A 12,419-nucleotide genomic window follows, 5' to 3' on the forward strand; every position below is an offset into this window, starting at 1 on the left:
ATTTAAAAAAAAACCCAAACCCCTACTTAAGTCTGTTTAACACTGTGAGGTCAATAGGTCTGAAAAAATAATTCACTATTAACGTGTCCAAATGATATGGACAGAACGTGACATGTAGGCAGAAGAAATCAATTTACTTCAAGCAATTTATAATACCTACGAACACTGATATTCTTGGCTGCATTCAATTAACTGCACCAATGACCTATAAGAACAGAGACAAGACCTCCAGTTTCAGCTGTGTCTTTTCTCTGTTCATATCATGTCTCATATTCAATATTCAGTGTCTGCCTCTCAGTGGCCTCAACTGCATGTTGCCCTGTCTGTTGGAGAAGAAACCCTTCTTCAGGCAGTGGACAGCCACACACTCCAGGTACATAAAACAGCCTTACGTACTGACATACACCACCACATGAGCTACAGATCAGGGAGGGGAACACTGCAACTAAAACCATCTCTTGTTACTGGCACCATTTTCAAATACATGAAGACACTTCACTTGCTGTGAACGCAGTGTGAAAACCTGTTTTAAAATAGCTTTGCACCCAGTTATCTTGCAGAAACTGACACCATTCAGAATACTGTGTGGGAGTCAAGAGAAACTGGGAGATGTGTTGATGCAATTAAAATAGCTCAAGTCATTAATCTCACAGTTTAAGATCAGGTCACTGGTTTTATAACAGTTTGCTACTTGTTCTTCTCCCTGTCCTTTATACTCAGAAGCTCCTTCCTTTACAGCATCCCCTTTCCCTCAGGTTGGGCAATAAGCATAGACTTGAATCTCTAATTCAAATTTCTGGACCTACATTCTGAGAAGCTTGCAAACTCCCTGAAATTAGCATTTCAAGGAGTATTATCTCACTGTACCTAAACTGTTTTAAGGTATAGAGTTGACAAATGGAAGAGTTTAGTGTATGTTTGAACAGTTGAATAAGACTGGCACTCATCAGTCTGGAAATAAAACAATCCAGGGCAATATGAAAGTGTTTACAAACTCACAAGGAGCACAGAGAACACTCAACAACTGTTTAGTGACTGGTCACATTGTACACAAGAACCAGAGGAAAATGAACTGAAAAGCATCCAGAAGTGTATTCAAGGTATACCCCGTTGCTGCAGCGTTACCTTTAGCACCAAACAGTAGTCTGTGGGTGCTTTGTATTTGTTGCGATAGTCCTGCCCGTAGTAAACACTGACATGGTCCAGCTGTAGAAAGCACACAAGATCCCGTGAGACCTGTGCAAAACAAAAGCAGTTGTTTACAAAGGATCTTTATAAGAAATCCACACACATGGGCAAAACCAGTGTCATGTTAAGATCCAATACTAATAAAAGGTCTAGTTAAGGTCAAATATTAGTTTCCATCTGATTTGAAAACTACTAATACAAAAACGAGATACAGCCAAGCATAAACTCTTGCATTAGACCTTCATTTTTAACCAGGACATCCTTTTTCAAATTCAGCCTCGTTTTTGTGTTTTGTCTGCATTTTGCCTTTTGACAATACTTTACACTGGACTAATGTTCATTCAGAGCAGGTATCAGAAGAAAGTAAGTATGATTGGTTGACCAGGAAGTTAAGAGCTGTTGGCTACATTTATTCTTGGTAATAATTAAGGTGTCCAAATTCCAGTGTGTCTGTGAGTAGAATTCTGAAGATGTTTGGCAGTGACTGTAGGGCACAGAATTTCAACAGGCTATTTGCATACAGATTGTTTTAACAAGGCAAAAGATTGTGCAAAGAACATCTGACATGTATTCAGCTCTAAAGGGAGCTGATGTGCTGACAGAGATTTCCTCTTCATTGCCAGCTGTGTGGGAAGTGGACATCCTGTCCTGGGAATCAATTGGTGCTGTTGAGATTGATGGATTCATGGACAACTTGAAGTCACAGCGTTTGGCCTTGAAGCTGTTATGTATTTGTAGCAGCCTTCTAAGTACTTTTCATTATTGATAACACAGAACAGCAGTGACACTGAAAGAGTGATATTACATTTACCAGTTTCAAAAAATGCAGCACCGATTGGTCCAGAAAGAATCCCCTTTATATGAATTAACTAACCCAATGAAATGATGCAGAGTGGTTTGGGTCTGATACTAGATGACTGGCAGTTGTAGTGCCACTTGGTCCTCCATCTGAACTATGCTTGAGAAAAGACAGCATCTTAGCTCCACCAAACATCTATCTTCCAGTATTTCTGAACATCTAACCCTAAACTCACTCAAAAGGCAGACCCTTATCTTCTTGTATTTTAAGATTTGGGGTCATACCCTTCACATCAAGTGGTGCCACAGTAATTTACACCATATTTCCATGATGAGCTGGCCATTTGATTAAGGGATGTGACACCAGGAAAGGTCCAGCTAAGCCAAAATTTAAAGTTTACTCTCATGCACACTATTTACCAGCAATAAACATTGAGGGAAATTGCTTTGAAACAGCATACCTTTGCCTTCCCCTTAGGGACATAGTAGATTCCAGAAGCCCGAAGAAGAAAGTAACGTTTCTTCCAAGACTTCTTACCATCCTCTTTCAGCCACAAAACTCCCTCGATCTCTGGCACAGTTACAGAACTTCCACAGAAACATTCCTGCCGATAAACACAGTGGTTTGGGAAACATACAGAACACAGAGCATGCAGTAGTTTGTTTGTAATGACTGAAATTCTTTACCTAAGGAATGAGCACATAACAGGGACAGCTCTTTTTTTTCCACACAGTGACATGAATTGCAGATTAACCATAGAAGCAATAAAGTAATTAAGACAAGGACAACAGGGCATCTTAGCATTGGCTGACTGCAACAATGACAAAAAAAATTAGCACCAACTGGAAAGGTTTTGTAACCACTAATTATTAGTAATAGATACCCCAATGGCTTTATTGGCTTTAAGGTCATAAGGTCACCCTACAGATACAGCCTCATATGTGTAAGCATGCACAAAACCCAATTGCACATCCACCAGATACAGCTACAACTCATTCCAGGAGTACTTCGTTGCTACTGACTGCCAACAACACTACGACTTCTGTTAAGGTTCTATTTATAAAGAGTTAACAGAGAAAAACAAATAATTTGAATACTCTCCAGATTAATATGCAGCACAGAGACTCATGAATAATCCTAGAAGAAAGAATTAGGCAGACTTGCAACTCCCTGCATGTCATGGCTTCAAGCATCTTTTTGATCCACAGTATACACACAAGAACTTATTAAACCCCACACTAACAATATACTAAGAACTGCATATGCTACTTATAAGTTAAATTGTATTAAATCTAATAGAAAATTAAATACCCCAAATATTTACTTCTGTGTGACTATGTAAATCATAATCATTATTCTGAAAATCAAGTGGAATCTATGGCACTTCAGCCACGTCACAAAAACATTCAGTTTTCAGCTTATGGAGGTCATGGCTTGCTGTTTGCTTTATTTGCTTCACGCTGTTTTTGTCCTTAGTTCTGTAAACTGCTTAATGTGTTTGATATAATTACTTTTCTGTCACTTGTTTTTTAAAATTCAACATTTGCTTTTTATTTTATTTTAAAATGTAATTGAAAAAATTTGTAACTACTTTGCTTACTAATAAAATGTAAAATATTAATTTAGACCAGTCACTAAACCAACACTGTAAAATTCTGTAGAAAATAAGAATGTGGAAAATACTAGTAAAAAAAATCTCTACTACCACAGATCAGAAAAACCAGATGACAGTTCTACATATTGCAACTGGTTTTAGCCATTGTTACAGGTGATCTCACTTTGCTTATCACTGCGTACGATATTGTAGATATTAAACTACATACAGAAACTTTTAATTAACTGATTGTATATGAAACAGGGTAACATTAAATTAGCCATTTATCCCCAAAATAACACATTCCATTCACAGTCTTCCAGAATTACATTCAGGTCCATCCATCAATTTCCATCACCACACCTTGGGGAGTTTAGCTTCAAGCTCCAAAACGACCACTATGCCCTTTTTGGTTTGGCATTCTTACCTCCAGCAGCACCTCTTTATTTCTGTCAGCCATCTCTGAGGTTTCTTTCTTCCCCAGAAGATAGTTCTGGAACAAAAGAAAGCTTAGTATTTCCATAGGCATTCTGTAATCAAGCCAAATGACATTTCTTGTTCATTTTTCTGTAGCAGTAAGGAAGAAAACACCTATTAACTAAAAACAATGTGTGAACTGAACAAAACTTGGTAGTTTAATTGAAACTTTCTGTCAGACTGCTGAACAATACATTGAACTCACTTATAATCCCCTTTACCAGAAATAGCAATCAGTCCATACTCTTTACAGCCTCACAATGACATTGTCCTGACTTTCCATGAATCAAACAGCTGTCTGTTACAATGCATGCTGAATAAAAATATTTTATTTAGTAATTTTTTGTGAAAAATAAATAATCCTCATGTTCTTAAAGTGAGTCTAATTATGCACAGATACCATATCTTATTAAATAAGTTTTGTGTTCTTACTCAGTTTGGAAAATACTGGCACAATCAAAAACATCTTCCTGAGCCCTAGGTCTAATACTGGAAAAAACCCCAACATTCACAAAGTTGAGCCAATTCAGTAATTTAAACCAGGGAGAAATATTTGGTTTATGGTGCTGCCTCATTCTTGTTGATAGTGCCTACCACATGTACTGACAGCAAATGCATCAATCACAAACTTTTAAAAAGAAGGTAGAGTTCTGCTGCTTCAGTGCAAAGCACTTGAATGTAGGACCTGGTTTGCAGTTCTTGCCTAAAATAAAGTAAAATCAAGTCCAATGATGTTGCCCCAAGGGATGACTGTGCAAAACTGATACCCAGTTTAAATCCAAGATGTCAGCACACAGATGCCATACAGATATAAAATAATTTCTAACCCCAAAAGGGAATACATTAGGTAAGAGTTAAGAGAGAGATCAAGTGATATTCTATCCAGTTCTTTTCAATTCAAGTTCTTCAAAGGGCCACCTTCTGCTTCTCTGTTTCTTTTCCTCCAGTCCCTACAATACCAAACTGCTGCCAGATACCAAATCAAACTACCCTTAGAGAAGTCTTTGAGGCCATTTGAGAAGCCTTTGGTTTCCTAGCCAGAGAACAGGAAACATGGGTGAATACAGGCAGTCCCAGCCGGGGAGGGACACGTGCTCTTGTCTCTTAGCTCACCATTTGACCATGGAGTGGTTATTCTCTTAGATTTTTGTCTTCCCCTTCTTGTCAGCAATGTAAGAATGCACAGTGGAGAACCATTACTAATTGCAGTATCTGTCAACACCTTTCTTGCATATTTACATATTTGAGCAGCACTAAGTATGGGTGTAAATCCCACGAAGCTGCCTGCCTTCATCTCCATTAAAACTACCCACCAACGCAGTAGCAAACAGATTGCTTCAGCTCATGGGTATCTGCTAGAGACTGATTCTGTGCCAGCACCACTGTGGCTGTACACAGGGCCCAAGTGTAAAGCTGCCTGGCATTTTAACACATACACAAGAATCAAAATCAAAGTATGGCAAGGAATGCTACCAAGAAAAGCCAGGAACTGCCATCAGTGGCACACACATCCAACATGAACCTCGGGCTTACCTGTGGGTTCTTGAAAAGTGCATATTTCTCTATACGTTCCACAAACATTAGTTTGTTCTGACTGTCTCTTGTCCAGTTCAGGAGATTTTCCACTAAATTTTCATGATCTTCGAAGATCCTCTCTGCAACAATAACAAGAGAGCAAATACATTCAAATCTGTTGCATTTTGTGATAGAAATTTATCTGTAGTCATGTCTAGGAGACAAGGCACATATGGAGAGAAAATAAGGTCTACTACAATGGGGAAGAAGTTATGCTAAGAGACTTAAAACTTACTCAACTTTCAGACATACAGTCATTCAGCACCGACTTGTTTCTTCAGGCTTAGAGTTCCATTAACATAGGAAGGGCTTTTATTTTTTTAATCTGACAAAGCCTACCATCCCACATGAACTGTGCTGACTCCAGTGATGGCATTCCACATTTTATGAGCACAAGGAAGAAGGTTATCACGTTTATATGTACTCGGGTCTACACAACTCCTGGAGGAAAGTATTAGGCAGCTTTTTCACCACAAAACCTGTTACTACCTCCCCAGTCACTGTCTCACTCTATCAAAAAAGTAATGGGTAATGATCAGAGGGAAAACAAAATGCTTCTGAAATGTCAGATACCCAAGGTTTGTAGGGGTTTTGTAAAGAGGTCCGAAAAGCGACACTGTCTACTTCTTACAATCTCTCTTAATGAATAAATGATGTATCAACAATGGCTGCTGAGAACTCGTGAGTTTGACTGTTGAAATAGTATTCATTAGTAAACTAATACCAGCATTTTGGAATACTGAAAATAGGCACAAGAGAACAGAGTAAGGAAAAAGAGGAAAATTTACTGAAATGGTAGAGAAATAGCTGAAATTTCTCATTCTAAAATAAATAAGGAAGAAGACATCTTTGGGAAACCAGTAGACCAACTTTGTCCTTCTTTCAAAGACATGAAGTAGAAGTCAGTTTTCTGCAATTTGTCCCTTCTTCACGTAGGCCACACAATGGCATTTCAGCAAATTAATTTTTTCAGAATCTTTTGGGACTTGCTTGACCTTTCAACTGCACCTGAAAGCAGAACATGATTTTCTTCCCCACAAAATCAGTTGCACCACATTTTTACAGAGGGCATATGGCACTGATCACATCCCAACCTAGAAGCTATTGCTAACAAAGACTCAAATGACAGATGACATCTCAACATCTCAGTGTGAATGCAACCAAATGTCATCGGTAGGGAATGAATTAAGGTTTTGGATGCCAACACAACATTACTGAGGTCTCAGTGAGATCTTGCTAAGAAGCTTTTGAGTTACACTCACGACTTCCATCAAGCTCTATCAACAAGACAGCAATACTGTCTTCCAAGAGTCAGTACCTAACAGAACAACAAAACAAAAAAGCTTCAGATGACTGATACAAGGCTTACAACTCACTTCTGCCTCACTAGTGACACAGGAGAGCTTTCAAAACATATCAACTGTCATTACAAGAACACGGTTTATTAAAATTCTGAGGTTTTGAGTTTAGTAAGATGTTATTTTCCATGGCATAGGTAGAAGACTCAACAAATACTTTATCATCTCACAATAATCCTTTTTTAATCCTGACAATAAGAAATGTTAACATGCTACACTACCTGAAATAGAAAAGGTTTCACCAAAAGAGAGAGGAAATACTAATTTTCATTGTAATTTGAAATCAAGATATTTGGGTTCAGTTCTGGGCTCTTCCTCAGCCAAAGTCGATGGGTAAGGTGCACCTTACCTGTTCCCCTTCTTTTCCATTCAGATGCTGATCCTTTGGCTAAAGCAACAACTTACACTGTGGTATGTGCAATGCCCTGCAAAGGAGCTTTAACTGCTCTTAGAGGAACACTGCTAATTCCATTAAAATATTTAACAGGAAAAAACTGTAGGCAGTTTTAGCAGTAACAACTATCAGTTCAAAACACTATTTACAAAGAGGAAGATGCACAGTAAGTTTTTTCATCCCTTACCTCTTTCTTCTGTGAAGACACATCAAAACCAATAGGCTCAGTGAAATTAGTAAAATTTCATTAGTAAAATTACTGTATCACACCAAAGAATTTAGCCATGCTTTTTAAATGAAAGAAGAAATAACTTCCAGATAATTCCAAAACAAAGTTCATCATGAGCTTCATGACATGAGTTCGCATTTACTACATTAATGAACAGGATGATGAACATTACAAAACCAAGCATTTAAATAATTCCAAGGATATAGACAACTGTTGCATTAATAGACAAGAATTATAAATGCTGGTAATTATTACTTACCCATTTGCAATTCAGAGATGGTTTCCACCAGTGACCAGTCTAAACTGTAGCCACAATGTGATTTGTCCATCAGATTGTCTAACACTTGTCTCACTGTCTGCCTCTCATCCACCATCATTGTTTTGGAGCTGTCATCAGACATATGGACTCTGATCACCAACTGTTAAGCAGAAAATTAGAAAAGCAAGAAGGATTAACTTACCATATTTCAAATAAAAATATGATTGTTTACTAGACTTTATTCTTCTAAGATTTTCTTACAATAACATAAAATCAGGTTCAACCAAAACACTCCTTCAGAATGGAAGAAGTCATAAATGTTGGTTAGATATTGGTATTACACTCAGCAAGATACTGTTCTCCTTCAGTATAAGAGAGTAAATACAAAGGTCTTTCCAAAACAATGACAATGTACTACAGTTTGAGACAATTTTTCTCACAGATCTAGGGGGAACAGAGTTCTGCATAGACTTCCAAAGAAATAGAATTTTTCAGATTTGCAATTCAAGCTTTCCATCTGCTCTCTCCATATTTTCTAAAAATGGTGATTATATAAACAATATACCTAAACTAAATCTTCTTTGTCTGGGGAATATGAAGCAGTCATTTGACAAAAATCTGCTTTTAAAACACAATGGCTTTTCATGGGCATTTTAAAGTGGTCACTGTACAGAAAAAAAAACCAATAACCTAGGCATTTTTTGATCAATCAAAAAACTTAAGACAACAGATTCTTCTTGTAAATCATTATGATTCCACTTTTACATCTTGTTCCACTGGGGAAGATAAACTCTACAAGTTGTAATAAACAGGTTGTCTTCTTAACTCCCATCCTCCAGCCAGGACAGTTTTTCAGCTTTTGATCTATAAACACTTGATGTGAAAGGCATTTTCAGCTACTGAAAAACTCCAGTCATAAAATGTTAATTCTCAAGGGAACTCTCTTCTTCGAGAGTAAGTCAAGTAACACCAGTAGATTCTGCCCACTTGGCAATCCCTGCCTTTAGCTGGGAATACTTTTCTTCCATTTGTCATGGCAAATGCTGCTATGCATAATGGAAGGGGGTTGTAAAGAAAACAGGCTCAAATTTCAAACATGTGATTGCAGAATACAAGGACAATCTCAGAGGCTGGACCTTCATTTCACTTTGGTGCAAGTTAGCAAAGCCCCCTCAATGTGCAGCAGCTGCAAAACAAGCTATTCCATAAGAAAAATTCAATCTTATTCCATATCCTTGGATTTACTTGATTAGGTCCGGTCTAGATCAGGAACCACCAAACCACTCTAGATTAGAACATCACAATAGTTTTATTTAGGGCAACCTAAGGGCAACAGACAGAAATGAGAAGAAGTTTGTCTGCATTTTCCAGGTGAAAAAGAATAAAATAGGAATCTCAAATATAAACTTACCTTTTTCACTTGTGCTTCTTTAATCTTCTCTAATGCAACCCTAATCTTCTCAGCTTTGAGTTTAGCAGCCTGTTCCTCCTGGGGGGACACAACACACACAACTCCAGTTAACACCAACTTCAGCTGGGTTTCAGTGGATTTAATTTTGAGGCTACCCTGCTTTAAGACATGAGCTGAAATGCTGATTTGCTCACCTACAAATCCTCAACTATTTCTTAGTGACAATGAAGGCTATTATCTTTAAAGACAAAAAGTGTTATTGTCTATATTTAGAAATGCAACTGCCATTAGAACATACTGGATAAGTTCTAATGTATAGGTATTTGGCACTTCTCTGTTCTTCCATACTCTAAGAAGCCTTGTGTTGCTACCAAGTACTTTAGCAAATCATGTATTTACAGTCATAGGTTCGGACAAAACATATTCAACCAGAGTGTACAATGGAGAGCACCCAACAGATTTTCAGTTGACCAACACAAAACACAAAGAGCATGCCAAGAAGTATCAAAATTGAACAGCACACAGAAAGTACAGAAAACAAATCCTATAAATATGATTCCACACTACGTGCATTAGTTTGAAAGATTTTAAACTAGTGAAGTAAGTTTGTAGTAAGAAGCCTGAACACTTCCTTTGCCTTTACTAAGTCCAAGCTGTATTTTTTCTTTCTTTAAGTCTTTTACAACACATAAAGCAAATGAGCTTTCTTTTGCTTTTCTAAGTAATCTATTTTTGTTACAATTGGAAATGCATTAAAAATTCAGGCAACTTAAAATCTATCTGCTGATGCTAAAGAAAACTGTATATTGTAAGACCAGCCACACAAATTTTTCAGTTCTGGAGATGACAGCTATTTCTGTTGAAATTGCATTTGAAACATGCAGCTAAACAAGCAACCACTGTTTTCAAAATTACATATGAACATTTTACACTTTTGAAATCTTAAATTGTGGATGTTCACTGTGGTTAATATCTAAAAGCATCATAATTATTTAAAAATCTCTAACACAACAAACAAATATATTAAATAAGCAACTCCGCTCCAAAATATTCAATCCCCTTAAGAAAAAAAAAATTAGATCCAAAGCAGCACAGCCCATCAACATTCAGTGTGCCATAGACATCTAGTTCTCTGTTGCTTTCTTGTACAAAAGTAATTTGTGTTTTCTTTACCAAGTGATTAAATTGTTGCTTTTCTTGTAAAAGTCAAAATTCAGCTATTCTGCAAACCACAGTGTATAAGGTTCCCATTTCTCAATGAGTTACTAATATTCTTATCAGCTGCTGTCAGTGAATCTCACTCTGTAGCTCTCAGTCCCTCCCACCTGGGACCATCCCATGCAGCGCTAAAAACACCAGCCAGGAAGGACAGTCCCTGCCTTGAGAGAAATGGAATTCTCTTCAATAAAATAAACCAATAAGTTGACACGAGCAGAAATAATGTGAGCCTGAAACATTATGTGGGAAGTGAATTACCCAGGAACACAGCTTTTATTAGTCTACAGGGAACTACAGCTTTTAATTCTCAGTAATGATGGTGTCATATAGCTTAGAAAGGTTAAATCAGATTAGTATTCTATGAAAAACAAACAATGCCATAATACCAAGAATCATTTATTCTTCTTATTCCTTATCATTAACGTTTTCCTTCTCTAGAAATAAATCATTACTAAAACCCAAGTCTTTAAAGACTTGTGGGTTTACAGAATAGATGCTACACGCTTGTGCATTATGAAATCAGCAAAAGCAAAAGACTTTCTTATTATTTGGAGTAACTCATTCATGGTTTAAAAAAGCTTTGCATTAACACAACCATGAACCTCTCCTGGTGTCCAAAGGTTGACAGCACGTTTGATTTTGCTGTTGATTCAAGGCAAGCAGCCCAATTTTCCAGCCCATTTCACTGTACACCTGCATTCCTGCAAACCCTGCAGGAGATTTCACACCCCAGCGCAGGGGCAGCACCAGGGCAGGCAACCAGGGAGCTGCTGGCAGCCCCCCAGAGACCTGTGCCAACACAGCTGAAATGTCTCTGCTCACTGCAAAGTTTATAATCCAGCATTCCCCACAATGCTTTTAAAATAAATATGTAGACCAAGAAAGATTCTGGGGATTTACTATTTTAATGCCTATCAATTACTTTTCATTTGCTACTCAATATTATGTGGGTCTAGAGATTAGGATGTCTTATAATTGAGTAGAGTTTAACAGTCAGTTTAAACTAAAAAAAAAACAAACTCAAACCCCTCCAGAGTTAGAAGTATCAAAATTAGAACTAGTTTCAACAGAGACAAATTATAAAAAGAGGTCTGAATCTATTTACTGGAGATGCACAGAGGAAAAGAAAGCAAGAATTAGAACTATTTCCGACAGCACACAGTAGCCAAGGACTTTAAGCTATTCAAGTTTTGTTTCAGAGTTAGTTCTCAGGCTACTGCTGCATCACTGCTGATGTGGCAAAAGGAGGAAGAAGTACCCTTTTTGATTATTTAATAAAATAATCGAGTAACTGCAGGATTCATCAAAATTCACAATGATTTATTGTATTTCTCTCCTAATGGCTCAATAAAACAGTCCCCTCCTGATCAAAGCCTCCCAAAAGTGCACTTAGACACAAACACAGGCTCTCTCCTCTCCTGTACATGAACCCAAGACTGTCTCAGCAGGAGGAAACACGTGCCATCCATCAGCTCCTACCGAGCCAACAACCCTTTTCCCTGCACTGGGAGAAAGGAGACAGCTGACAAAATCACCTGACTGCAAGTGGGAACTATCCAGTGCCCCAAACTAACAAGACCAGTCCAAGACATACAGTCCAACGACACTGACCTTTGGCCTTTATTTCCCCTTTGCTAGTGAATACCACAGCAGTGATGGGAGCTGCTGAAGGGCCACGGACACACAGCAATCAGCAGGACTGCAGCCCCACTGGCAGTTCCACAGGAGAGACACAGCAGTGACAATCCCTTCCATGGCCACCACACCTGCTCAGTGACAGCAGTCACGGGCTGCTGTGGCCACACTGACACTTGGGGCACAGCTGATGTGGGTGGGAACTGACACAGCTGGACCCACCCCTCGGTAAGTCTGCCCTTATGGTCACAGACATGCTCTGGAAAAGCATAAAGGAGACAC

General features: G+C 38.1%; 1 protein-coding gene across 5 annotated transcripts in view; it reads right to left on the reverse strand.

Moving 5' to 3' along the window:
• The window catches only part of RAPH1 (Ras association (RalGDS/AF-6) and pleckstrin homology domains 1), an 83,762-nt gene that overhangs the window by 10,718 nt on the left and 60,625 nt on the right, over nucleotides 1-12,419 (reverse strand). For all 5 annotated transcript variants that reach the window (XM_071562956.1, XM_071562953.1, XM_071562954.1 and 2 more), the window contains 6 exons: nucleotides 9,285-9,362; nucleotides 7,874-8,033; nucleotides 5,592-5,713; nucleotides 4,009-4,074; nucleotides 2,448-2,591; nucleotides 1,126-1,236 (listed from right to left, as the gene is read on the reverse strand). In XM_071562956.1, the coding sequence (XP_071419057.1) occupies nucleotides 1,126-1,236; nucleotides 2,448-2,591; nucleotides 4,009-4,074; nucleotides 5,592-5,713; nucleotides 7,874-8,033; nucleotides 9,285-9,362 (681 nt within the window). The remainder of the gene's footprint in view (nucleotides 1-1,125; nucleotides 1,237-2,447; nucleotides 2,592-4,008; nucleotides 4,075-5,591; nucleotides 5,714-7,873; nucleotides 8,034-9,284; nucleotides 9,363-12,419) is intronic.

Source organism: Pithys albifrons, chromosome 8 (assembly GCF_047495875.1).
Source record: "Pithys albifrons albifrons isolate INPA30051 chromosome 8, PitAlb_v1, whole genome shotgun sequence".
Taxonomy (NCBI): Eukaryota; Metazoa; Chordata; class Aves; order Passeriformes; family Thamnophilidae; genus Pithys; species Pithys albifrons.